The sequence below is a fragment of the Lutjanus erythropterus genome, chromosome 10, assembly GCF_056507025.1.
Source record: "Lutjanus erythropterus isolate fLutEry1 chromosome 10, fLutEry1.hap2, whole genome shotgun sequence".
In the NCBI taxonomy this organism is placed as follows: Eukaryota; Metazoa; Chordata; class Actinopteri; order Lutjaniformes; family Lutjanidae; genus Lutjanus; species Lutjanus erythropterus.
In genome coordinates this window covers 34,758,749-34,785,553 of record NC_139326.1, presented here as the reverse complement: position 1 = coordinate 34,785,553, position 26,805 = coordinate 34,758,749, and the positions used below count along the sequence as shown (strand labels likewise).

The 26,805-nt window shown below is 40.8% G+C and overlaps 1 protein-coding gene across 1 annotated transcript; it reads left to right on the top strand.

The window, feature by feature from the left end:
• Nucleotides 1-1,310: 1,310 nt before the first annotated feature.
• On the top strand, nucleotides 1,311-26,805 carry specc1la (sperm antigen with calponin homology and coiled-coil domains 1-like a). Its single transcript, XM_084729147.1, has 17 exons — nucleotides 1,311-1,488; nucleotides 9,378-9,540; nucleotides 11,441-11,579; nucleotides 11,670-12,356; nucleotides 13,352-14,298; nucleotides 15,743-15,950; nucleotides 16,168-16,241; nucleotides 17,790-17,965; nucleotides 18,260-18,423; nucleotides 18,889-19,007; nucleotides 19,820-19,910; nucleotides 20,509-20,598; nucleotides 20,722-20,881; nucleotides 21,184-21,286; nucleotides 23,123-23,239; nucleotides 23,333-23,392; nucleotides 24,273-26,805. Exons 2-17 carry the CDS (start codon nucleotides 9,415-9,417, stop codon nucleotides 24,360-24,362), a joined length of 3,351 nt encoding a protein of 1,116 aa, XP_084585273.1. The 5' UTR covers nucleotides 1,311-1,488; nucleotides 9,378-9,414; the 3' UTR covers nucleotides 24,363-26,805.

Genomic DNA, 26,805 nt, shown 5'->3' with positions numbered 1-26,805 from the left:
ACGCCTGCACTCAAGCACACACTGAAGCGACCGCATTATCCCCTCCCAGCTACGCCTAGCAGGGATATTAACAAACACATACTGCAAATACACCAATACAGACAGGTTGCCCACCCAAGCTGAAAGAAAAGTTTGCTACAATGAACTAGATAATAAATCAAAAGCATCAACAAAATGAAGCAACCTAAACAGCTTGACTTCAGTTCATTTGTTCCACAAATTTATTCAAGATTGCAAAGTACACTCAAATTAAAAGTACGCACAGATTATTGAAAATGTCTGGAAAAAGTGGAAAGAGGTAATAGATCTTAGAAAATGAGGAAGATTATTCCAGTTGGGTGGTGCTTTGTATTGGAATGACCTCCGTCCGACTTCTTTTAAAATTCTTGGGAACAAAGAAAAGGGGATGCAGCAAATGTCTGAGTGCATAGGAAGATCAACATGAACTAAACACTGTTTCAAATAGGCAGGACAATTAAAATAAACACATTTGAAATGAAAAGGTGATAATGCTCCCTGGTCCCTCTGATACCAGCTGTATAGCACCTGTACAGTATTTCATCTACCTTGTCTAGTTGTGCATTCTACTATAGATGCAAACTGTTTATTGTAGAAATAGTGAAAACAACGATGAGATGATGAAATTAAAGTCCCTCTCCACTCAAAAAAGTGTCCAAATCTGACCTCTATCTATTAATCTGACCCCTGGCTAAGGGTCCTCTGACCATTTTCTATTTCACAATGAAAATGAATTGATTTCCACTGTTTTTCCCTGGAATGAAATAGGCTGTTAATAACCGGGAAAAGAGTGATCTTTGCATGATGGCCCTGCAGGCTGTGTGAAGCGCAGTATAAACTCTTTCCAAACCAAACCAAACCATTTACAATTAAAGGACAATTACAATTATTAAATGCATTAAAATATATATATTTACTATATTATCAGTCAATCCTTGCACCAAGTTAATTTAGTTAATATGTGAATTTAACAATGAAGAAATGTAAAGAAATATTAATTGTGGACCTTATATTGTTTGTTTATTTTGTCTGATCAATTATGTTTATTAACTGGCCCCTGGTCCTCTGGCCAAAAGCGGCCCCCAGGAAAGCAAGCTCAGTATCCCCTCTAAGGGAAGGTGTGTGAGGCTGGTGTAGACTTCAGTTTAAGAGAAGCTCTGCAGACCTTTGGCCCAGCTCCAGGTGTAATTTGGAGACAATAATAAAGGAAGCACCCTGGAGGCAGTGAAGTGTCCCTCCTGTGCAGGCTCACGGGGGGATGCTGAGATGATGCAACCAGAGGAGGGGGCAGAGGAGAGGAGACGATCATCCGGCTGCTGCCAGTAGAGAGGGGCTGACAGACACCCGAGACCAGCCGATGCTGCCTGCCTGCCGTCTGAAGTTGAGGATTAGTGAACTGTTAGCGACCACAAATGAACCTTCATCGGACATTCATCAACCGTCCAAACGGGAAAACTAGGAGAACCTCAGGTATGAATATTTTACCAGTTTAGTGACAGAGCGCTGTCTTTTTGCCGGCTATGCTAACATTGTTAGCCAAACGAGAGCATTAGCAGCCTTAGCTTTGCTTTGCCTTCTGACAGCTGAGGTAAATTAACTGACTGAAAAGAAACACACAAAACAACTCTGAAGTTACGTTACATACACAGTCTCGCTTTCTTCATTTTGTTTGTTCGGAATAACATGATAATAATTGTTTAACCCTCAAACACTAATTTTTGGTAAGCTGTCAAGTTAGAAAAATTCACTAGGACCCATACTATGAATTATTTCAAAATAAGTCGTCATGATGTGTTGACATAACGCACCGGTGCCGTTCATAGTTTAATTTGCGTTACTATAGCTTGTGTTCACCTCAAATATTGTTGAATGGAGCTTTTTCCCAAATTAAAGACAATTTGAATTTAATTGCAACAATACTTTTGATTGTAAATGTGTCACTATGTTATCTTGGTTTTAAAAGATTTTTGATACATTGGACGTACTTTTAGTTTGGCTTGTACTTAATACTATCTATAAATATTTGAAAATAATGTTGGTAATACTGGGTCTTCAGAGGCTTTGTACATTATATTAAACTTTAACTATCATTTTCATTTGTCTGTAAATATATGCAGTGTAAAACCAGACTACATCTGCTGTGCATCTACTGTATTATACCTCTATCTTTTATACCTCTGTTTGCACTCTAGGTTCAAATCTCCCCCCTCTATTGGTGTTTTTAAATAATAATTATAGTTTGAGTACAAGTTAATGAAGGGCTGTGCCTACGTGTCTAGCGGTGCTTTTGTTTTGAAAGCCTATGTCCAAACAGGAAGTAAAATTCCTGAAATTCTCTGCGTGCCTGACCTTAAAGCTAACTAGCTAGCTGGGTTATCTCATTGGTTTTAAGTTGCTTTTTGCTCTCTAACATGATAGTACAGACGCGTGCTTACTCGACAGAGTCGGATAGCTGTGTTTACCCAAACGGCTTGGTTGGTAAAGTATGTCCTTGTGTCGTTGAATGACACAGTGTGATGGCTAACGTTAGCCGAGGTGCTGCTAATGTAGGTGTAGCCCAGAACAATGTAAATTTGCCATCCCCCTGAGAAGAGTCAACAGTGAACTGATGGTGCAGCTTTTGGCTGGCTCATATGGAGTACTATTGCAGAGCTGTGGCCTCTGTGTGTGTCTTACTAAATCATCCTCTCTAAAATAATCTTTGTTAAACCAGCAGTGACCACAGATGTTTCCCAACTTTCCTGGAACAGCTTAGAAAGAGCAATATTTCACGGCCCACTCCTTAAATCAATGTCCAGGACCAGGAGATATGACTTAAAAGATATTCCTTCTTGGCTCTGCCTGATCATCGCTGTACTTTAAGAAAAATATTTTGGGGAAAACTCTCCAGTCTGGGAAACTTTGCCCCCAAGTGACATTAAACAAGGGGAAAGAAAGAAATTTATTTCCAAGACAAACTTAATGGTCAGGACCAAACCCATTTGATGAAATTTAATAAAGTTGATTCAATTTTTACTATGCTTACAACTCTTTCCCACAGTACAATAATGAAGTGGAAGGTAAATGATAATACATGTGTAGCACATATGCATAGCAGCATATTTATGCACTTTTATGGGATTAGAGTTATTCTAATTAATGCATAACTTTTGCTTCTCTTCAGCTGATACTTGTCTTCTCCTGCAGAGCTTACTGTCTGATCGTACTGACCTTTGCACAGCCTGAAAGGCCATTATGCAAAGATCAGCCTTCTTTGTCACTAACAGCGTCAATTTTTCCATCATATAAAACGGCATATCTGGATTTGGCCGCAAATTGAGTGCCACTAGTCTAGCTTCTCCGAAGGCAGGATGTCAAATACACCAATGAGGTAAATATGTCAGGACATTTTAGGTACTGATCTTAAGTTTTTATTAGAATATTGTAGTAATATTAAAATACTGAAATTGGTGTCATCTGACTGAAGGCTATGTCATAAAAAATGGCTTGTTTAAATGCATTCCAGTCTTGTATATTAATAGTGAAGCATAACCTTGCAAATTAAATTCATGGTTTGACAGTGTCTGCTCTGTCTCAGGCAGACTGGTGCCTGCTTGTCCTTGTACACACAGTCACCCTTTTTACTGGAGACGCCACCGCAGGAAGCTTATGTTATGGGAAGGAAGTGCCTCCCCGCAGTTAAAGCATGAATAAGGAAAGAGAGCAGGGAAGGGATATTAATGAGTTACTAGACCACTGCGACCCCCACCCTCTTCTCCTCCTAGACTTACCTCGGCTCTTTCTTCTGCGGCCTCTGCTTTGTTCAGCCGTCTGTAAAGCAACACTGCACACACTTGTTCTTTTGGTCAGCCTTGGACCAGATCCATTGCATTCATTACCTCTGCCAAGGAGGTCATGTTTTCAGTGCCGTTTGTTTGTCTGTTTGTCAGCAGGATTACAGAAAAGCTATTGGCCCCATTTTCATGAAACTTTGTGGAACGGTGTAGCATGTGCCAAGGAAGAACCCATTACATTTTGGAGAAGATCAGAATCACAGGACAGATAAACATACTTTTATTAACATTGTGTGATAGAGCATTTTAACTTGGTAGAGGTCTGTGCTCTCTGAGTGTCCTTCCAGTTAACAGTGAAGTCAAATACTGTGGCTCTATTTAATTTGAATCAGGACAAGTGTTATTGGCTTGTGGCCAGGTGAGGAGCAGCTGACATTCTGCAGCACAGAGTGCTACATAACTAAATTGAGTTGAGGTGTTTTTCACATGCAAATAATGGACTTTTTGAATGTTTGCTAGTTAAAATTATTACTTACATTTTAAATAATCGTATCCTTATGGTTTCTTGTATTTTATAGACTGAATACCAGCCTAACAACGCTCTTCCTCCTCAGAAGATTTATACAGTTGGCAATGTGTCATGTTGACTATTGTTTAAGAAAATTATGCAAGTAACAGACAAATCTGTTGGGCAGACCTTTTCATTTTTGTGCTGTGTATGAAAGATTTTAGTTAGATTTAAACTAGAATACATGCAAAGTTAATTTATCCATGTATTAACTAAATTTAACTTGATGCAAGGACTGACAGATGAATCTGATATTTTATTTTGTAGTACTTGCCTTAATTCAAATTAAATAGCATAGCATTTGATTTCAGTGTTAACTTAAAGGGCACTCAGAGAGCACAGACCTCTGCCAAGGTTAAATGCTCTATCACACAATGTTAACAAAAGTCAAAAATAATTAACAAATATGTGACAGACAGATCTGTTAGGTTAACCTTTTCATTTTTATGTCGTGTATTAAAGATTTTAACTAGATTTTAACTAGAAAACATCATGATGTCAGGAACAGTGAGCCCAATGATGTGGAGCCACTAAGTTTTGCAGCATCACAGAAGCAGCATTGTTTTTAGACACAGTGTGATTCATCACAGATGTTGGTGTACACTACAGTAGTAAAAGAAGAACAGCTCATTTAGACTTCATTTTCCAAACTGAACCAAGTGACTCTGACAGACCAGTGTGTGTACATTTGTGGTGTAAGAATTAGGCTATTTAATTTGATCAGGATATTTTTAAGTCTTTAGAATGGTATACACACAACCCTCTCTGCAGTAGTTCTACCAAGTGCGAGAGAGAAAGAAAAGTCAGCTGCCTCTGCCCCATTTAGCTGCACTTTTGGTCCCCAGCCGGTGATCCCATGTCTATTCAGATCCAATGAAAAGAGCTGAACTCCAGCTAGCAGCTCTCTTTTTCAGACATCTGCTTTGACACACATTCAGCTATTCAGAAAACTGGCTAGTTGTTAATACACGTCAGTACTCAGGGAAAACGCCCTTCCAAACGTATGTGCTATGAATAAGTGGATGGATACACACTGGCAGTATAGAGTTAGGTGTGCAAAGACAAATAAAATTTAAGAAGTGATACAAAGAAGGGTCATGATATATTCTATAGCAAATGAATTTTTTTTGGGAAGTTTCTTGGTGGCATACAGTGCAGTATGAGTTTAACAGCTTCATTGGGGCTGATACACATTTTGAATTGTCTTTGTTCCCAAAGGATTTGTGTTTAAAAAAAAAAGAGAAGACGTGCACAGCAGGACTGTAGGAGTGTGAGAATTTGAACATTTAAGAAATTAATTTTCCACTCTGCTGAATAACAACAAGGAACTTTCCAGAGAATCATTTCTAACTTAACTGCTTATGTAATTTAAGATAACTTGTAAACATATTAAGTCCAGGGCTGGGTAACCTGTTGTGAGAACTGTGCAGCCATGAGAAAACACATCCTCAAAGTATGACCATCACATGAAGCTTCCAAATAAGGCGAGGCCTGTGGGGATGTAGATGTACATAAAGAATAGGCTTCATCTGGGAAAGCTTTAACTTTGCAAAACACACTGACTGTGTAAAGACACATCATGTAAACTTAGAATTAATATTCTAATCATAAACAGTTATGAGACTTCAAATGTAAACACAATATGCTACTAGAGAATCTGCAGTACCGGTCTGTTTTATAGTGGATAAAATCTAGTTCTGCACCACAGAGCTGCAGACTCTAACCAGCTGAGACACATTATTTGCCATTTCTTCCACATGAGGCAGGGAAGATTGTTTCTTTTGTTTGCTTGAGGCTCTTTGTAAACTTACACGTAACTGTCTGTGGTCTGACGGTATGTGACAGGTATTTGCAGCTGTAAGAAGCTTTTTAACAAAAAAGACAACATATTTCGTAAGCATGATATTTTAGGAAAAGATTTCAATTTTTGTCCTTAAAAGGAAAATTCAGTATTTTTCATGTAGATGACCAGTCAGTGTCGATGATAAAAGTAGTCAATTGAAACAATACTTTTCTCTGTGTGCTATATTGACTGAGAAAACAGAGTTCTTCTGTTGAGAAATCTGTTCTTTTTCCTGCGTCCAGTGACATCACTGGATGTTACCAATAAAGTAAAAACTTTAGAGCTCAACAGTGTGGTTCTGGAAATGAAAATGCCATTCATATTCTGAACATGACAAAATCACTGGATCGGATATCAGAAAAGAAGAATCCGATTCAGTCCATTATTTTAAACTATGACTATAACTAAACTTTGAGCATCTTGCTTGAGAGAGAAAAGTGTCACAAGTAGCCCAAATGAATTTTAATTCTTAATGTTTGAATAGTGAAAAAATGCTCAAAAACGCTGCGAAAAGTTCTATATGTGAAACAGCAGTATTGCATAACTGACTCATTCTGTGTATTTTTTCATGGGAGTACAATATTTGTTTGACAGTTTGAAGGTGATGTTATTTAGATGGCTAGGTTAGGCAAAATGCGTCTACACAGATGTGACTTTATAACAGCTTAGATATTTATGGTATTGGATTGATTTCTGTATCAGCAGATACTCAAGGTTGTGGTATCTGTATCAGTACTGGACATTTGACATTTCCCAATTTTTTGGGATGAGTACCTAACTTTTAAAATAATTAAATACACAATCTCGTTCCTTTGCCTTTTTTTCTGTTTTCCAATCTTTTTTTGATCTGAATCGAATGTTTTATTGCCAAACTAATCTTGTACCTGGATGGTTTGATTCCAAGCTTAAAACTCTTTATATAAGGATTTTGTGAAACGTTTTTTGAGTGAATGAATGGGAAATTCACTTCCAGAACTGAAGTCACTGTTAAGCTCTATAGGCTACGGTTATAACACAGCAGCATGGGCGTGATGGTCACAAACTGGCCAGCAATGCATTCTGGTACATGTAGGCACTGTGGCACAGCTCCATGAGCATGAGAACTCATGTTTCTCAGTCAGTGTAGCACACACAGGAATTTATTGCTTTAGCTGACTATATTTACCATCAAAACTGACTGGAAATTCACACGAAAAGTGCAGAATTTTCCCTTTAAATCCAGTCAAATTCCTCGTGACTCTTCCTCAAGGCTCGGCCTGTGTGTTTTTGTGGTTTGCTCGTATGAAGTAGGTGTAGCTAAACACTTCTCACCATGTACGTCACTGCAGGCAGAGGTTAAACTGAAAGAAATAATAAGCCAAAAAATATCATCTCAGTGGGAAAAAATGAGATGAATCACTTCGAGGACTCAAAGTGAAAGATGTGGTGCAGAACGGCAGATTTAGTGTAACACCTGTACCAAGGAACCACAGCTGAAATCTGTTAGAACAGTATTTGTTTTTGATTAAAGTGCCGTTGTGGTTTAGTTGCAGGTTATTTTGGATCGCCTGGATGTATCAGGCTCAGATGTGAACTTATTGTGTACAGATCTCCTCCTGCTCAGGCTGCATCAGATTTTTAAATATTATTTCATCTTTGTAGTGTATTTATTTAGCTAAGATTCAAGGAAAGGGTTCAGTGGGTAATTTGTCTAAACATTTGTGCTCCCGCTACAATACAGCGGTCAGCTTCTCACAGTGTTCTATTTAAGGTTTGATTTACTGCTGATATCTGATTATATTTATTTCCATATCCAAACAACAAACCTCTGCTCAGAAAAAACAACAGATCACTGATTCAGAGATAGATTGTTGCTGGATTTCCTGTGTGCAATAAATAACTTCTGCTCACTTTTTCCTCTCGGTGCAAAAAGAACTCCAAGACATCCAAATCTGTGCTAAAGTACTTACTCTTCATCTCCAGCTGTGTCCCAAATCACTTTTCTTGCTATTGTGGCACCAACTCAGGTTCTCTTCAGACCTGGATGCAACATATGAACAATACTGAATAAAGCCTCTTGTGTGTTATACAAGTTTTTCTTATTTGGTTGCAGCCAGTTTCAGCACATTGTCCACTGCCAAATAAGCACAGTTTATTGTGGAAATTGCAACAGATAACTCCAACACAGTTATAGGTTCTGCTTCATATGAAACACCATATCACCTAATTCAATACACATTTTGAACTGCTGCTCACCAAATTATGCTCAAGAATTTGCCCCATTAAATACTTGTTAAGATTCATTTCTAGGTTGTCAAGTTGTTTAAATAAAGCAGCGGTGATTGTGAGCTGGTATGAGAGTACATCTTGTGCGAACATGGCACTGAATGATTTCTTGGCAGTGCGAGATGAAATCCAGAGCATCGCACATCGGTTGCCCAGTAACAGACTAACGGCCTCGCATTTTTGCCTCACAAAATATTTCCCTTTGATCTGTGAAAGAATCTACTTTTCCTTTTTTGGCTCTGATGATGATTCTGCACAAAGCTAGAAAAACCCTGTCCTGCAGATCTTTGTCTGTGCTGAGGAGGAGATTGTAGATATTCTTCTTACAAATAAATAGATACTGAAAGCAGCAGCAACCACCCACATAGATTAAACTAAATCTTTATCAGTGTCATCGTTGTTGCAGCTGACAGGCAAGTGAAACTCTGAACTGGTTGAACTATCACAAACACATGAGAGCCATCTAGTGGAGACATTGGTTGGCCTTTTGAAAGCCTCTCTCAGTGTTTATCTTACATTCCTGTATCTGGGGTGGTCCTACAGCTGTCCTAACAGCTACCAAATGTAACTGCAGTGAGGACAAAATGATTTAAATAGCAACTACCACACAAGTGTCCATGTATCATGATGTAACTACAAATAAACAGTTTTAAACTAGTCATTATAGGGATCAGGAGAATCAACAAAATTATCCACTACCTCCCAAACACCAACGATCCAGAATAAACTTCACATTTCAGAGACAGATGGAGAGAAGGTTTCTAGAAGTGCTCAACGTGCTCTCAGTGTGTTTTTCTAGTGTTTAGGGAATAGCGTCTGTGGAAAGAATTCCTCTTCCATGGAAAACTGGAGCTATCACTCTGTGCGCCACTGACATACGTTACCTTTCTCCTCCCTCCTGTGTGCACAGATTGAGCTGTAAATGTATCGGCATCAGAGAGCTCAGTATGAAGAAGTCGGTGCGGCCAGCGGTGAGTAAGGCGAGCGGAGATCGAGGGAAGGCGGAGGCCACGGTGACCACCGGGACCGGAAAGCCTGCAGCCAAGACCGGCACCACAGCACCTCTGTCTAAGGTGAGACTCATCACAGATGGATCAGTTAGAAGCTGAGATCATGCCATGTGTCATGTGTGTCTGCATCTGTAAGTGACTGAGTGGGCTTGACCAACTGTCTGTAGCCAACCTTGCATTGTACTGGACCCATACACCTGATACTTTTTTGTGTAGATGTTTGTATGCTAGGGCTGAATGAATTTGAAAAAATATCACATTTTTGTGATTATTTTGACTGATACTGCAATTGCGATATGATTTGCGATATTGAAGGTATTGATAATTTTTACAAAATTGTTTTTATTTTGATTGAAAAACATTTTAAAATGACTGTGATGTGATTTCTTTTCTTTTTGCAGGAATCTGCTCCAAATGAAATGTCAAATGTTTTTTTTAGTCTGTACAATCCGATGTGTAGGACAGGACATCTCTGCCTCATGACATCAATTAATTTAACAGTTTTTTGACACACATTTTGCCTTTAACAAATATTGCTCCTCCTGCGATTTGAAAATTGCAGAAAACCATATTGAAATTTCGATTTAATACTTTTTGATAAAGCTTGAAAAACTTGACTGCTGTGTTTCAGACTCACTGCTGATTCCTCACCTCTCTTAACTGGCTGGTAGGTGCTGGAAGTCTAAAAACAAGGCTTATATAGTCTGTTACAGGCCACATTTTGGCCTTTCTTGTAGGGCTGCACAACTACTGCAATCACAATAGAATCACAGTATGGCTAAGTGCAATAAGAATGTGTGAGAAAACATAATGAGGAACAGTGGTGCTGCGTAGATGACCTGGCCTAAAAATCCTGTTCTTCAGATAAAAGAAAACATGTTTGTTTGGTACAGACCTTAATAAGTCTGACATCATCATGTTTTTATTAGAGTTTTTTTTTTTTTTTCGGTGAACATGGAAATTGTTATGCAGAACTGACCATATCCACCAATAGTATCACATATCGCAATCTTAATTTTCAATCAGAATAATCCCGATATTACTTTTTACTAAATTGTGTAGCCCAACTTTGTTGTGGCTGAAAAACTGACATCCACTGAAAAGTTTTGTTTTATCTTAAACTGGATTATCTGTAGATAAATTCTACACCCAATATGTTATGGTCCACTAAAGTTAAAGATGATATGACATGATTATATTCCTGCCATCTTCACTGTACCTCATTGGCTGCTGCTTTATGTTGCCCCTCCACGGTTGCCATGTCAGAGCATGCAAGGTCTGCTAATGAACAAATGAGAGATCCGGACTTCGTTAGAGAATCAACTGTAACTAACATAGCTCTGAACAAAGTTTCATGAAATTTGGCTTGTTGTAAACCTAAGGAATTGAACAGTACAGTGGTTATTTGTTTGAATTCAGTTACTGGGGCAATCTAAACAGCTTTATGCCAAAACATTACCCCTCTGAAGAGTCACAACTTCCACTGGGACATGCAGGCTCTGATCTATGAATAGACAACATCAAATGTAAATCATTCAGAATTTCAGCTTTTGAGAGTTTCTCAAAAGTGAAGTGAAGAGAAGTCTCCTGGTTCCTTGTTCTGCTGTAAATAAATAAAATATTCTTAATAAATAAGAAAGTTTAAATTGAGAAGTTTGGACTCATCATCCCATTTCTAGTTTCCATATTAAGTTTATACAGTTAGGTGAGCCCAGTCCAAACTGAGACTATACTATACAAAACACCTAAACTTGGCATACATCTTTATAAGAAAACTGATGCTATACTATACAAAAAACGACATTCAGAATTCTGCAAATTTCATCCTACAGCTGTGGTGGCATTGCAGTAGGTGCTTCACCATCTGTTGCTTGGTGCAGATCTGCACTCTACTGAGTGCACTCTTCCAGTTTGATTTAATTTTATTGTTTGTAAGTGCGTTTCTTGAATTTTGTGCTTTCAGGTGAAAAGCAATGATGATCTTTTAGCAGCTATGGCTGGAGGAAATCCTGCATCAAGTAATGCTGTCACCAAGACCAAGAGGACTGCCTCCATCGGGACTACTGCTAGCACCCTAGACAGCAAGCCAAAGACAACATCAGGTATATTTAATACTGTATGCATAGATATCCATTTTATGTAAGGATGAGAGTAAAGATTTTATGGAAGGATTACCTTTTCTCTCTCACCAGGTACTTCATCCAAGCGTACGACATCTTCGATCTCTAAGGAGCCAAATTCATCACGAGATCGTCTCCGGACATCCAGAACCTCAGCCAATAAGAAGCAGTCGGTATCAGGGACTGTAGCAGGAGATGTGGCCTCAGGGAAGCGATCTCGCAGCCAGATCCTGGCGGAGTCCGAGGGTCGTATGAGCAAGTCTAAATCAGACGGCCAGATCAGTGATAAGGTGGCTCTGGAGGCCAAAGTGAAAGACCTGTTGGGTTTGGCTAAAAGCAAAGATGTAGAGATCCTCCACCTACGCAGCGAGCTGAGAGACATGAGGGCTCAGCTCGGTTTGGGGGGGAAGGAAGCCCCAGTGCCACAGGAAGGAGCTGGGGAGGAGGAGAAGCCCCATGTCTCAGCCATCACAGCAGCTGATGTGGAGTCCACTCTGATTCTCTTACAGGAGCAGAACCAGGCCATCAGAGAGGAGCTTAACCTGCTGAAAAGTGAGAACCGGATGCTAAAAGACCGACTCAACGCATTGGGCTTCTCTCTGGAGCAGCGGCTTGACGGTTCAGATAAGCTGTTCAACTACGCCTCCCTGAGCCCAGACCTGGCAGCAGGCAGTGGGCAGAGCGATGGTGGAGGAACAGGCACCCTGACTTCCTCAGTGGAAGGCTCCGCCCCCGGCTCTTTGGAGGATCTGCTCACAGGTAAGGTTTTCAGAAGTATGTTTTGTTTTGTTTTTTTAGTACCACATTGTTCAACCCTTTAGAACCCAGTAGAATTGAACAATGTTGCTGCGGTTCAGTGATGGCAGTGACATCTATGTTACAAGAAGGAACAACAGTAGTATGGCAGGAGGTAGAATTTCTGGCAACATATATGGGGAAAAACTGCTGGCTTTATAGGTAGAGAAGTTGGGACCTGGTCGGTCTTCTCTATCAATTCTTTGTCGCACTTTCCAGCAGAAGGTGGCATCCATCTTTGGCAGTAAGAGCCAGGGAGATCAGTTGTTACTAACAGTGGGGAAAAAATCAGAGATGTCAACATTACAATTTATATTTCTGGTTCCTGTTATTGATGTTAACTTAAATTATCCAAAACACAGAATTCAGAACTCTTTTTCTGTGTTTTAATACAATAGGAATTAATTTAAATGACGGATGCTCCCAGACACTTTAGTGAAATACAGAATGTGAGCTCAGGGCACTATGTGGGTCTACAGGGTTAAAACAATACAACACTAACATTTGATAGTATCAGAATTACAGTACCTGTTCAAGATCTCAGCTCAGTCTTTATTTTCTTGCCTGAAGTTTGGCTTGCAGCATAGCAAAAGCGGACAATGTCTAGTGACTTTTTCCTCTTTTTGCTGTGGTATTGAAAGAGGTATTGAGATTATTTTTTAAAAAATACTGTCATTGTGTTGAAATTTAAAAGTACAATCAGTAGGATTTGGCTGAGCTGTTCGTAAATGCATACGAACGTTTTGGGTTGGTAAATCCTCCCTAGCAGCAAAATAACGAGAAAATAAGGAAATGCAGGCAGAAGGCAGGGTCTCTGTAGACACAGCCACCACCACACACTTTGAGTGGGTCATAACTGATGATTGAAAGATTATGTTTGTAGTTTCTACATTGTTTTTTAGGAAATTGTTGCATATTGTACCTTTAAAAATCTGGTATTGTGACAACCCTACTTACAGGACATCAGCATGGAGGTTCAGCAGACAACCTGGACAGTGAATCTAGCGAGGTCTACCAGGCCGTTACTTCCAGCGATGACGCTCTGGACGCCCCCTCTGGAGCGTCCTCATCATCTGAGTCGGAATGCGCGCCGAGCAGGGAGCGCTCGCGGAGGGGCAGCAGTGGCAATGCCAGCGAGGTGTCGGTGGCCTGTCTGACGGAGCGCATCCACCAGATGGAGGAGAACCAGCACAGCACGGCCGAGGAGCTCCAGGCCACGTTGCAGGAGCTGGCCGACCTGCAGCAGATCACCCAGGAGCTGAACGGCGAGAACGAGCGGCTTGGTGAGGAGAAGGTTATCCTCATGGACTCGCTGTGCCAGCAGAGCGACAAGCTGGAGCTATATGGCCGACAGATCGAATACCTACGCTCTCTGCTGGATGAGCATCACATATCATACGTGCTGGAGGAGGACATAAAGAGCGGCCGCTACATGGAGCTGGAGCAGCGTTACGCAGACCTGGCAGATAACGCCCGCTTTGAGAGAGAGCAGTTGCTGGGGGTCCAACAACACCTGTCCAACACACTGAAGATGGCCGAACAGGACAACGCCGAGGCCCAGGAGATGATCGGAGCACTGAAGGAGAGGAACCACCAGATGGAGCGCATCATGGATACAGAGAGACAGGGCCGAGCTGCGATGGCGGCCGCGCTCGAGGAGTACAAGGCAGCCGTGAGCAATGACCAGGCCGAGCTGAGCCGCTGCCGAGCTCAGCTGGACCAGGAGAGGCAGAGGGTGGCCGAGCTCTACTCCCTACACACCGCGGGGGACAAAAATGACATCTGCCAGCTGCTAGAAGGAGTGCGTCTGGGGAAAGAAGAGGCCGAGGCCAAGGCGGCGAAGTTGCAGGAGGAGTTGGAACAAGCCCACAGTGACCTCACCCGTCTGCAGGAAACATTTAGTAAGGTTAGTTAAAAATGTTAAATCAAGATGCTAAATGGACATCTTTGAACTAAATGAAACTTTAATCTAGAAGTCAAGGCACAATTTTAGGTCACCAAAATGAGTGATGTCACTTCCTGCACACACTTACCACCTCTGCATTGATTCATTTGAAACAGCGGCAATGTTTCGCTCATAAGGATCTTTCTCAAGACATAGCAATCATACAGCGACATAATGTTTAACAGCTCATAATTGCCTGTTAGTCCACAGATGTGTTGGAGGTGTGTCTTTACTCACATGCAACAGCTCACACATTCATAACACCCTCAATTGTTAGTGATATATATATGCAAGAGATAGTCCGAGTCTGCAGCATATAAATATAAACTTTAAATTAATCGATTTACAAAAAATACATATAAACCACTTTTCAATATGTCAGGCCCGCCCACAGGAACATGTTATGGGAAGTCTAGTAGTGATGTAGGCTGGAGTTTTAAAGAGCTCAGATGAATTAAAAAAACCCCCAAAAAGAAATATGTAAGTAGAAAAAGGTCAAGACATAGACCAACTCTTCACAGAGCCAGATTTGATTTTGAATATGTCACAAATTGAGCAGTCAGTTCTGCAGAGTCTATCTTTAGTGAGGAGTGGTACATGTTCTTTGCTTGTACATCACTAACACCATGTTAGGGAGAGGTGGCAAAAGTACACACATGCTTCACTCTAGTAGAAGTACAGATACTTGTGTAAACACAGACTAAAAGAAGAAGTACTGATTCAACTTCTTCACTCAAGTGAAAAGTGAAAAACGTACAGGCTCTGAAACATACTAAAAGTATTAAAGTAAAAAGTCTCCCTCTGAAGGACATTTCTACCAGCTGTTTCTGTGCAGCTAAATGAACCTCACTTTTTCTCTGCAAAGGAGTCTTTCTTATGTCTTTAACAGAGTTTTTTGTCTTGTTACATCTGTCTTGCATGACATTCACTCATGGATACATCAAGGAATGGTCTTTTCTATGTGTTATTGTCCCATCCACTTCAGTTGAAATCTGTCTGGATGTTTAAATGGTGACGTGCAATGATGCAAAATAAAAATAATTACCCTCAAATACACGTAAACAATGAACCTGTTATGAAAACATGACGAATAGAAAGTACAGATATTTGTGTTAAAATGTTGGATAAAAAAGCAAAATGTTAGAAAAAGAAATGCTCAAGTTACAGATATCTGAAATCTACTTAAGCACAGTAAGAAAATATTTGTACTTGGTTACTTCTCACCTCTGTGCTTGGCAGAGGATAACTGTGCAGATGTGCCAGTAAGATACACACTGTGCACAATATATCTCTCCAAATAAAAACAGAATGACACTGCTGGAGCTTTGCTGCACATTAGTCAGCTAATTACCTCATTGCTTGTTAATGAAATGAAGTATACTCCTCTTCCTGTGTGTGTCTGCAGCTGGACAGGGAATACAGAGACTTCCAGGAGCAGGTGCAGCAGCAGATGGCTGAGCAGGAGCGCGCGCTGGAGAAACGGCGCGTGGATCTGCAGGAGAAAGAGACTGAAATCGCAGACATGAAGGAAACCATATTCGAGCTGGAGGATGAGGTGGAGCAGCACCGAGCTCTGAAACTCCACGACAACCTCATCATCACAGACCTCGAGAGTAAGCGGGCAGCCAGGGATCATTTAGAGATCCTGTCCTGTGAAACCACAACCAGCATCCACTCAGAACCTCTATCTCTAAAGCCTTAATCATCTGCCATTCCTGTAACCATGAATCTTCAGACAAACAATAGAAAGATGTATGGTAATGAGTTGATCTGATCTGTGGCCTGTTGGCATTAACACCACCACCACCATGTGTTGACTTCCTCTTTCAGACTCTGTGAAGAAGCTGCAAGACCAGAAGCATGACATGGAGAGAGAGATAAAGATTCTTCACCGCAGACTGAGGGTAAGAGTGCTGTAGGCGTGGGAGGGGGGGACTGGGCTGCTCAAGGACCAGGGTTTAAGTTTGCGTTCAGTACACTATAAGAAAGGAAGAACAGTACACCTAAACTACAGCAATTTAAGGCTAGTCCTTACCAAATAATAGACTGAGTTAGACACTGGTTAATGCTAAGATGTTTTTGCAAATACTCCTCTGCCATGTAATTTACAGGAAGACTGTGTGGTTTAGATCTAGATGAACTGATATGTCGCTTATCCTGTATGAGTACCTGTCTGTGTCAATAGTAATGGTCCAAAATCCACATAAGGGTCAGCCCACACAGATTAAAAGTGGGAGGGCAGAACTGTTAGATACCACAGAGTAGTGCACAAGGGGTCAGGGTTGTGCCTGTCCAGCACTCTCCATACAGTTCACATTGGCTTCAGTCCAGACTTAGAAGGGAGGAGATCAATGTTCTGAAAGCAACAGATCCTTACACATCCATCTTGATACATACTTACTATAATTCAACATTTACATTTATGGTGTTGCACAGACAAAAAGGTTGAGGATGCTGTAAGAGAAAACTAGCAGAAATTCAAGTTCTTGTCAGTCCCTTCCAGATGTAAAATGTCGTAACCATTTCATCCAATAATTTGCAAAATTATCCATGAAACATTTCACAGAAAAAATCAGTCTGTCATACTGTAAATTCCTTTTACAATCCCCATCCACTCTAATTTTGTTGAAGGTTTTTTAATCATCCATTTCCTACTTGTGGCTTGTTTACTGGCTGTGAGCAGTATTTGGAGAAGATACTTGTCACGAGAATTGAATTTGGATGAAAAACCACCTAAATACATCGTATTAAAATCATGATTAGTCTCTAAGCCAATTATTGATTTTGCTGCTGCTCCCAGCCAGTTGGGCTGAATTACAGAACAATCCCAAAAGATGTGAAAGTCATCATCCAAGGAGTTCTCACACCTCCTACAGCAAGAGCCAGTTTATAATACTGTCATCTTAGGGTGTTGAAAAACCTGTTAATATTTTTTCATACAAATTCTCTCCATTGCCCTGAACTTGAAGTAGTTTCTTATGTTTTACAAATGTTTACAGTCTGCAGCACTTGTTTTCACTGAAAAACCTCTGATAAACCCACAGCGCACTACCTACACACAACCAAGCATCACACAGATGATGTTGGCAACCAGCTGGGAAATGTAGAAGTGCATTTAGCATCTAGAAAGCCAGACAGGAGTGAGTGGAGACAGCAGAGCTACAAGGAGAGTGACTGTTGGGCATCCACTGGGTGGACAGAAACACAGTGCTAAATTAATGTTTTTGTTTTTCTGTGTCTGCTGGATGTGTAAAGATGTGACTGTTTGCTAACACGTTCACCACACTGACTTTATTAGATGATATATGTAGGATGTTTTGGCTTGTTAATTTGCCAAGTGGATGAATAAAAATCATTAGTACTGCTTCTTTAATGATCCCATGTATCATTTAGCCTAACTAAAGCTGTTGTCTCATTGTGTCTCTGTGTTCTGTGTGTGTGCGTGTGTGCAGGAGGAGTCGATGGAGTGGCGTCAGTTCCAGGCTGATCTGCAGACAGCCGTTGTCATTGCTAATGACATCAAGTCTGAAGCCCAGGAAGAGATTGGAGATCTGCGACGCCGGCTGCAGGAAGCTCAGGAGAAGAACGAGAAGCTGAGCAAAGAGCTGGACGAGGTCAAGAGCCGCAAGTAAGAGCCGCAGAGAGACGACTGGGCGAGCTCCAGCGGTCACGCTGACTTTGTCTGTCATCTGTTTGTAAACACAATGAGGAAAGATTTAAGTTTGCTTATTTGATTCTGGACACTCAGTCACAGAGATCGCATGAATTTAATCAAATGAGAAATTATTTAATTTCAGTTACAAATTTACCATAATTGTCCCCATAACATGTTAAAAATTAAGAGCCATTCTCAAACAGTAAAACCATAGAAACTGTCAGCGCAGGAGTGTACGTACTGAGTAGAGTGCTTTATGTTTCCCAGGCAAGACGAGGAGAGAGGCAGAGTGTACAACTACATGAATGCAGTGGAGAGGGACCTGGCTGCTCTCAGACAGGGGATGGGTCTCAGCCGGCGATCCTCCACCTCCTCAGAGCCCTCTCCCACCGTCAAAACACTCATCAAGAGCTTTGACAGTGCCTCACAAGGTACAACAACACCATGACATGTTCCACTTCCCTAACTTCTCTGTGTGGCTGCTGGTTTTAATGATAATTTGGTGTAACAAAATGGATGAAATGTTTTCCTAGCTTAAACTTTTGCTTGACAGCACATGTTAAATTCATTGAACTATTCCATAATTATCATTTCATTCTTTGTTAACAATGAAATCATTTATTAATGCTGGTAGTATTACTACAAAGTAATATTAAATTTTATTTTAGTTTTGATGGAACGGATTATCAGACAAAACAGATGTGTATTATGTTTATTTTACATAAGATTATTGTGTCTTTGCCAGCCATGCGAGCTCTAGCTCTCTGCACAGAAGGAACTTTTATGGACAACACTCCTGACACTGTTCATGACGTCAGGAGTGTATTAGCTTGTGTGTGTACAGCAAGTGTAAACTGAGCTTTAAAGTTTTGCTTCCTTTTCATTCTTAAATTCAGGTCCACCTACCAATGGAGCCTCTGTGACTCCAACAGCCTCGGCTACCCCACTACCACGCACCCCCCTCAGCCCCAGTCCTATGAAGACACCCCCAGCAGCTGCTGTTTCACCCATACAGGTACAGGAAGACACGTTTTGTATGAATATTTTGCTAAAATGTCCCTTTTCCTTGTGTGACCCTACAATTTCTCATTTCTTTGTTGTCCACAATGTGAAAAGTAGTCTTTGGTTTCACTAGACAGCATTGAGAACCACATAAGACTGTTGATGAGGACAGACATCAAAATGTATTAGAAACACACAACATGATTTTAAAAGTCATGCAAAAACACCTGTAAATCTTATTGAAAGGGGCGGCAGATCAAAGCTGTGACCAACAGTCTGCTGCAGCATTGTGGGTTATTGCAGAAAATAAGCTCTGTGGAGAACAAAAGTCTGATACTTGAATATTTTGTTCAGCAAGATAATCTTCAGGAATGAACTCCTCTTTTATGATATGTGAGGTGTAAATGCAATCGTCAGGAAACAAAAGCTGACATTTGACTTAAAACTAATTACACCACAGTTGCATGACTCAGCGTCACTGCCACTAAGTGACTAGTGTGCTGCATGATGATGCTTAATGTCTCAGATGAACCCTTTAGTCTCATTTAGCCTTTTGTTAGCAACCACCTTTCATAAGACATTTTAAAGCTCCAAACTGGACAAGTGGGATGTTCAGGGACATATTTAAAACCCATTGGCTTCAAGGCAACCAAAGGTGCAAAAATGCTAACTCATTACTGTGTTTTAGGACTCATCCCTGCAGTGTTCTAGAAACTTGGTATTCTTGGAACTTTTTGGTGTATTCCTATTTAAAAATGTTGTATTTATATATTTCCTGTTGTACTGTCCTTAACCAAAAGGCTGTTTTTTTCTTTGCTATTTCAGAGACACTCTATAAGTGGGTCTATGTCAGCAGCCAAGCCGCTCTCCTCCCTGAGTGATAAGAGGCCCAGCTACACAGACATCACGATGCCAGGTGAGGCAGCCTTCACAATTTAAATACCTCCATTTACTGTAAAAATAGTCAGTTTCTTTATTTTACAACTAAACTTGTAAAAGGGCAGACAAATGTACTGTTAATATGGGTGACACACAGTGACACTGAGTTTTTTTGTCCTTGGCGATACCTCTGTCACAGTAAACTATCTTAATGGTTTACTGGAGAGGACTGTCTCCTCTCTCATGAGAAATAAGTCGACAGTTAGTCCCCAGAAGCCCGGAGTTGGGAGTTGGCATGAGTTTACTGTATGTTGACTTCATAAACACCAGAGTGGATGATAAGAGGGAAATAATGAGCCACTGCATGCTGTAGAATTTCCCTCAGTTCATTCTCACCAGTAATGAGTTCAAGTGTCTCATGTGAACGTGCAGCTTTGGTCATAGCCTCCAACGTTCCATTTATTTTACTCTGATTTATTGTTTTCTTGCTGAGCAAGGCAGGCATGGTATTCCCTGAACTCAGAGGGGCTGGAATGTGGCTCTTTACTGACCTTCTTACATCATATTTCAGAGGAAGTCCCTTATAGAAACTATATGATACTATATGTGATATAAATACTGCAATGTGTCCACAGCTGAGCACCTCCTCAGGGGAACCTCGGCTAGCCGACCTCCGTCTGCCCTCCAGAGGGTTTCCAACATGGACTCTGCCAAGACAATCTCAGGTTAGGAAAGCTAATTATGTTATATAAAGATAGTATAAACTTGTTATAAACTAAATCAGTCACAGTTCTGTTGAAAAACAAAAACAAATCAGGTGTATAATGGTCCCCCCCTGTCCTGAGCAGTGTCCCGCCGGAGCAGTGAGGAGATAAAGAGGGACATGTCGGCTTCAGATGGGGCATCCTCTTCCTCCCTGATGGCCATGAGTGCTGCCTCCTCCCCGCTCTCCCTGTCCTCGTCCTCCCCCACCGCGTCCATCACCCCCACAGCACGTAGCCGCTTAAGGTACCACCTCCTGAAGCGCTGACTCACCTTTACCTTTTACTAATTGGTGAAAATGTGTGGGATTATTTGCCTTTAATACAGCAAATGTGTTTATACTGCCTGTTTATTTTCATTCTTGGCAATTATTTTAATCTGTCAGTCGCCAGTGTGACATCAGCTCTGTGTATTGTAGTTATGATTGGTCCCCTGACAAAACATACAGCCCATGACAGCTTTACCATATACAGTAATCTGTCTGCCTTACTGACACAGTAAATCTTGTAAAACTGTGTTTGCTTACATGTCTTTTATGTTTGTTACAGAGAGGAGAGGAAGGACCCGCTGTCAGCACTGGCCAGAGAGTACGGAGGCTCCAAGAGAAATGCTTTGCTGAAGTGGTGCCAAAAGAAGACTGAAGGTTATCAGGTAGGTTTCTGTCCTGTCACTTGAAGGTACCAGCTAATCTGATCCCATATGACTGAAAGGATCCATAGCTTTTCTCCATTAGCTTCAGCAGAGACTGACTCTAAATAACAAAGATAGTTAAACACCACAGATTTTACACAAAAAGGAGTGAGCTGCCCTATACATAACACACCTGAATCTGTCTTATATCTTGGCAGTGTAGTTGCATTGTTGGTAATATAGGCACCTGGTTTTGACAGGGAAGAAAGCATGCATGAAATAAAAAAAAAAGATTATATCTCTTGTTTTGCATTTTTATTTTGTTTAATAAAAAAAACTGTCCATTGTGATAGGAGTGAAATGCAAAATCGGCAGAGTAGTCTTGCACTTCTCATGGGCCTCTGTGACACACATGCCTGCTAACTACAGAAAAAGGCTATGATAAATAAGAAAACGGTCATTCATTCAGCAGTCATCGCAGCATGGTGATATGTTTTTTGTGGCCTGTTGCCAGTTCCTGACAAAAAGAAGAAACCACAAGATAAGCTGATGTTTTCTGAAGGCAAAGATAATAAGACAAACAGTGTGTGGAGAGCTACAAAAACAGTCAGTAGCACAGTTTGTACAATAGAATTATTGATTCTAGCTGCTCTTCTTGTTTCATCACCCCATGCAATAGTTGCTGCTGAGCAGCTGTGAGAAGATGCCAGTGATGACTTTGTCTAGATGCTGGTTGAATGCTTTCAGTCTGAAGTTGCAGCAATTGGAAACATGGGTTTTTCCATTAGCAGTAACTCAAAGATCGAGTGTGTAAGATTTACAGGGATTTATTGGCAGAATATGGCAGAAATAGAATACAGTATTCATAAATATGTTTTCATCGGTGTATAATCACCTGAAAATAACAATTGTGTTTTCTTTACCTTAGAATGAGCTTTTTTATGCAACTGCATTCACAGAGGGAACATGTCCTCTTCCACAGAGTCTGTGTCTACAGTAGCCCAAAGGGACAAACCAAACACTGGCTCTAGATAAAAATCTTCACGTCTTGCATGAGTTTCGCAGCCACCGAAGTTGGCTACATATTTGAAAGGGGAGAAAGAGTATACCAGAAATGGTATCAGAAACAGTTTGATTTCGAATTGAGGTGTGTCTTTCCTTTACTTTACTTGTCAGTGATGTGTTGACTGCAAACAAAGAATGGAAACATGTGGGGAGACGATAAGCACCTAGGCATTGGCCTAAAAATAACTGTGGCTAAAATGACGATCTAAAGATAAGAGTCCCTTGCCATCTTGAATTGATGTTTACCTCTTTAACTGAAGTAGGTGATGGTTTCCATGGCACCTTGGGTCTTCTCCAGGAAGTGTGCAACATTTAACACATCCTGTGTTAACCTGTCTGACAAAAACACAAAGCATTCTCTGACTCTTTGGGTGCCATCTAGATTATAGTTGTGACACTGAGGAGACCTGACCATCAAACTTTAGTGGTTGTTTGAGAGACGCTGCAGAGGTCACATGACAGCTGATGGTGGAAAAGATGATAAATGTGATGTGGATGAGTCAGTTTGATAGCCAGGACTGTGAGCAGGTGTAGCAGCTTTTCTCTGTGGGTAAATCATTTTAAATGGTTCCACAACAGCTGAATCTATTGTGACCATAATATTGTTGAAAGTGATGGTGAAAGACTGTAACACGCAGTGGCTGGCAGTGACATTCATGACCCAGGATAAAATGTTGTGCTCTCTTTGCCTGGTTGAGGCCCAGAAATGAGTTTTCTATTGATTTTTGTCCTGGACTGTAAATGTTCTGTCGCCTTAAATCAAAGTTCAAACATCGTTGCTTTGCTTTTCAGAACATTGATATCACAAACTTCAGCAGCAGCTGGAATGATGGCCTGGCCTTCTGCGCTGTGCTCCACACCTACCTGCCCGCACACATCCCCTACCAGGAGCTCACCAGCCAGGAGAAGGCAAGTAGAGCTCCCAGGAAAGCCCCTGCCTTTAAACCACGTAACTGTATCATTACCTCTGTGAGTGACTCTGCCTTTGTCTTCTTTCCTCAGAGGAGAAACTTCACCTTAGCGTTCCAGGCTGCAGAGAGTGTGGGCATCAAATGCACTTTGGTAAACTTTATACCAATATAAGATGATCACATTAAAATAAATTTGAGTAAAACCAAAAGAACCCCTTGTGTAAAGAAGGTATACTGTAGTGGAGAAATCCAATGTTGGGTCAGATTTGAAATGCCTTAATTTGGGCATTATGTATTCTCTGAGGAATGTGTGCAGAAAAATTTATGTACGTGATATTTTTTTAAGGCTTTATGATTATCCTGGGAACCAGACAAATCTGCAAGCTCATGTTTCATTTGCTCTGGCAGATACATCTGGCCACACTGAGATTTACACCCTTTGGGCCAATCACAGCTGTTTATTGAACATGGGCTGCTTTTGATTTGATAACTGACAGAGGAGCGTCACTGGTCCAGATTTGAAAAGTCACATTTCACACATTTGGATCACTGCACAGCCGGCTAACAAAACTCAGATCAAACTGTAAAAGTAGGCAGTGTTGATTAAATATGAATCAAAATTCTGTTACTGTATCATCTATTTCTTGCATCAGATGTTTTCAGAATTACATTTTAGTTGCTGTTTATCTGAAATTTCAGAAAATTTGTCACCTGGCCACCACATTTTGTTGCTTAGATTGGTTGTTAATCTATCCAGTTGCATCCTGGAGCATTTTGGTTTGTCCCTGCTGAGAACACATCTTGGAAATTTAAAAAATTACTTGAGTTCCAGACTAACATACGTGAATTAGGCAATTTTCCTTTTTCCTTCCCGAAACCAATATCTGAATGTTGTGCATCTGCAGATACCAAGTACCTATCCAATACCAGTGTTATAAAAAAGCCTGTTTTGGTTTCCCCACACAGTTCAGTCAAATCCAGTTTACAATAGGTAATTTTTTCCTTCCTAAGTGTCTTCTTCTCTATTCCAGGACATAAATGAGATGGTGCACACAGAGCGACCGGACTGGCAGAGCGTCATGACTTACGTCACAGCCATCTACAAGTACTTTGAGACCTGACTCCACTGTGTCAGCCACTCTGCTCCTGCAGCACAATCAGAGCCACGCCAGCCCTCCTGAGCTCTCAGCAAAACTCCCGGTCAACTGTTATACCTCACTGACCCTCCTCCCTCCACATCACAGCAACATCCAGTCATGCTGCATGCCGGCCCTCAGTATTTAGCAACACTAATGGCAGACCAGAAACTCACTGGACCCATAGCTACTCATCCTCCCAGTGCAGCGTAGAAGGCGCTTTGTGTAGAGTTGTAGGCCAAGGGCTTGCCTGTACATCTACTGTTACACTAGTAAGCCATGAGAAAGCCTGAACTGACCAGCGACGCATCCTGTAGGTCATCTTTGCTCTCAGTTCTTGTCTGAAAGGGCAGCATGAAAAAAAAAAAGTCTCAGTGCCTTCAACCTGGCTTTTCCTGGCGGATACTGTCCCCTCAAAGTTAACCCAGTTTTCAGGGTGTTAAGGGGGAATTCCAAATTATTCTCATAGATAGTCACAATGTTTTTTTCTTGTGTGGGGTGTAATACTTAGTGGAAAACATCAGTTTCTTCAGAATCACACACCAGAAGTCACTGATGTTGGAATTCCCCCGCAACCTTGAAAAATTCCCTCTGAAAGGAAATAAGACAGCCGCAGCCTTTTTGCACCAAGTCTTCCAGACGTTACAGTTCGATACAGATGCCTCAATTTCAATGGATAAAGTGCCTGTGAGAGTTTTGAGGCAGGATGTGAGCTCTCTCTCTACGAGCCAGTCCTCCACAGAGGTGGCAGTGTCTTTTCACTACAGTTCGTGAAGCTGAAGATTCGAGGAGTTGTTGCCAAATATGTTTCAGAGCCTTTTGATTGTTGATTTTTGGCTTGTTGGTCATCAGGACGGACTCGACGTTGCTGACAGCTTCTACATCAGCATCTGATCATGAGTGACTGTTTGCTTTTCAAGCACACAAATATACTACAGTATGTTCCACAACACATTTTGTTATGCAGCACTAACACTCATATAATGGCTTTTCACTTAACTCTTCATGAAGGTGGACTAATATTCATTTGATGTGTATGGTTAGTTGAACACTAAACTGTATAATGTGAGCATTTTCTAGGCCTGCATTTGCCATCTTGCACTTAGACTTCTTTCATTAGGCACATACCGCACACAACATCATTTCATCATAACCACAATGAGTGAGTAGCATCTAGTGTTTTTTGATGAAAATGTGTTTTGATTGACGTTTAATTTCTGTTTAGATCAGAGAGTGTTAAACTGTCTCAGCCTGGGGCTCTAATTATGAAACCAGTGTCTCACCCTGGGACTTCATGTTGGGAAATTGTGCTCTAGTTTTTTTGGAAACCAGCAGAGACAGATTCATAGGTGAAGACACAGTTTTGTAGGTCAGTCCAGCACCTCATTAATGGAAGAGTTCAACTTATTGGGAAATGCACTTATTCACTTTGTTACCGAGAGTAGGATGAGGAGATTAACACCACTCCAATGCCTGCACAATAAATATGAAGCTAGATCCAGGAGCTGGTTAGCTTAACATCGGAAGCAGCTAGCCCTGTTGTGTCCTAATTGCACAAAATCTAAAGCTCGCTGACTGACATGTTAGCTTACGCCACTATGATCGTTCTTTTTCTGAAGTCTGGCAACCAGCAAAAGACTCCAGTTTTTACACTTTGGTGTTTATAAAAATTAAACAGATGAGATATAATGACATGATAATTAATGAGTGTTAAAGGGTGCTGGTATACAGATATGTTACCTCTGGACAGAGCTAGGCTAGCTGTTTCCCCATGTTTTCAGTCTTTATGCTAAGCTAAGCTAATCACCTATAGACTCTACTTTCATATTTATGTGGTCAAGGAAGTAAATAATCAAATTTCCCAACATGTCAAACTATTCCTTTAATATCAGCAAACGTGGTAAAACTATTTATTTTTCACATAAGTGACAAAATATGGACAGGTGATGAGACAATTCATTGTGCCATGGACTTATTCTGTGTGTTAATACTGATGCCGTGTTAGACAGGTAGTTTTTGAAATTCCTGGTATTACTAACAATCACTATAGAGATAGTTAAGTTAGCACAGTGTCATTTAATTTGTCCAATTTCAGACCGCAACATTGATGTTGTAGGGAATACTTAAAGCCCTCCTATTTAGTATTCATAAGCAGCATACAAACATTTAAGTAATGGTTTATTGTACAATAGTAGATTTTAAAGGGATAGTTTGGATTATTTGAAGTGGCTTTGTATGACATACTTCATCCATCTATAGTCAGTGTATTACCTACAGCAGATGGTGGTCAACATGCCGTCAGTTTGGAGAAGCAGCAGGAGTTCCAGCATGGAGGCAGTGTACTACTGTGGACAGGGTCAGCAGCAACACGTATTATAGCCACCTAAAAAAATCAATATCAGTGTACGTGTACGCTTTAGTATATTTT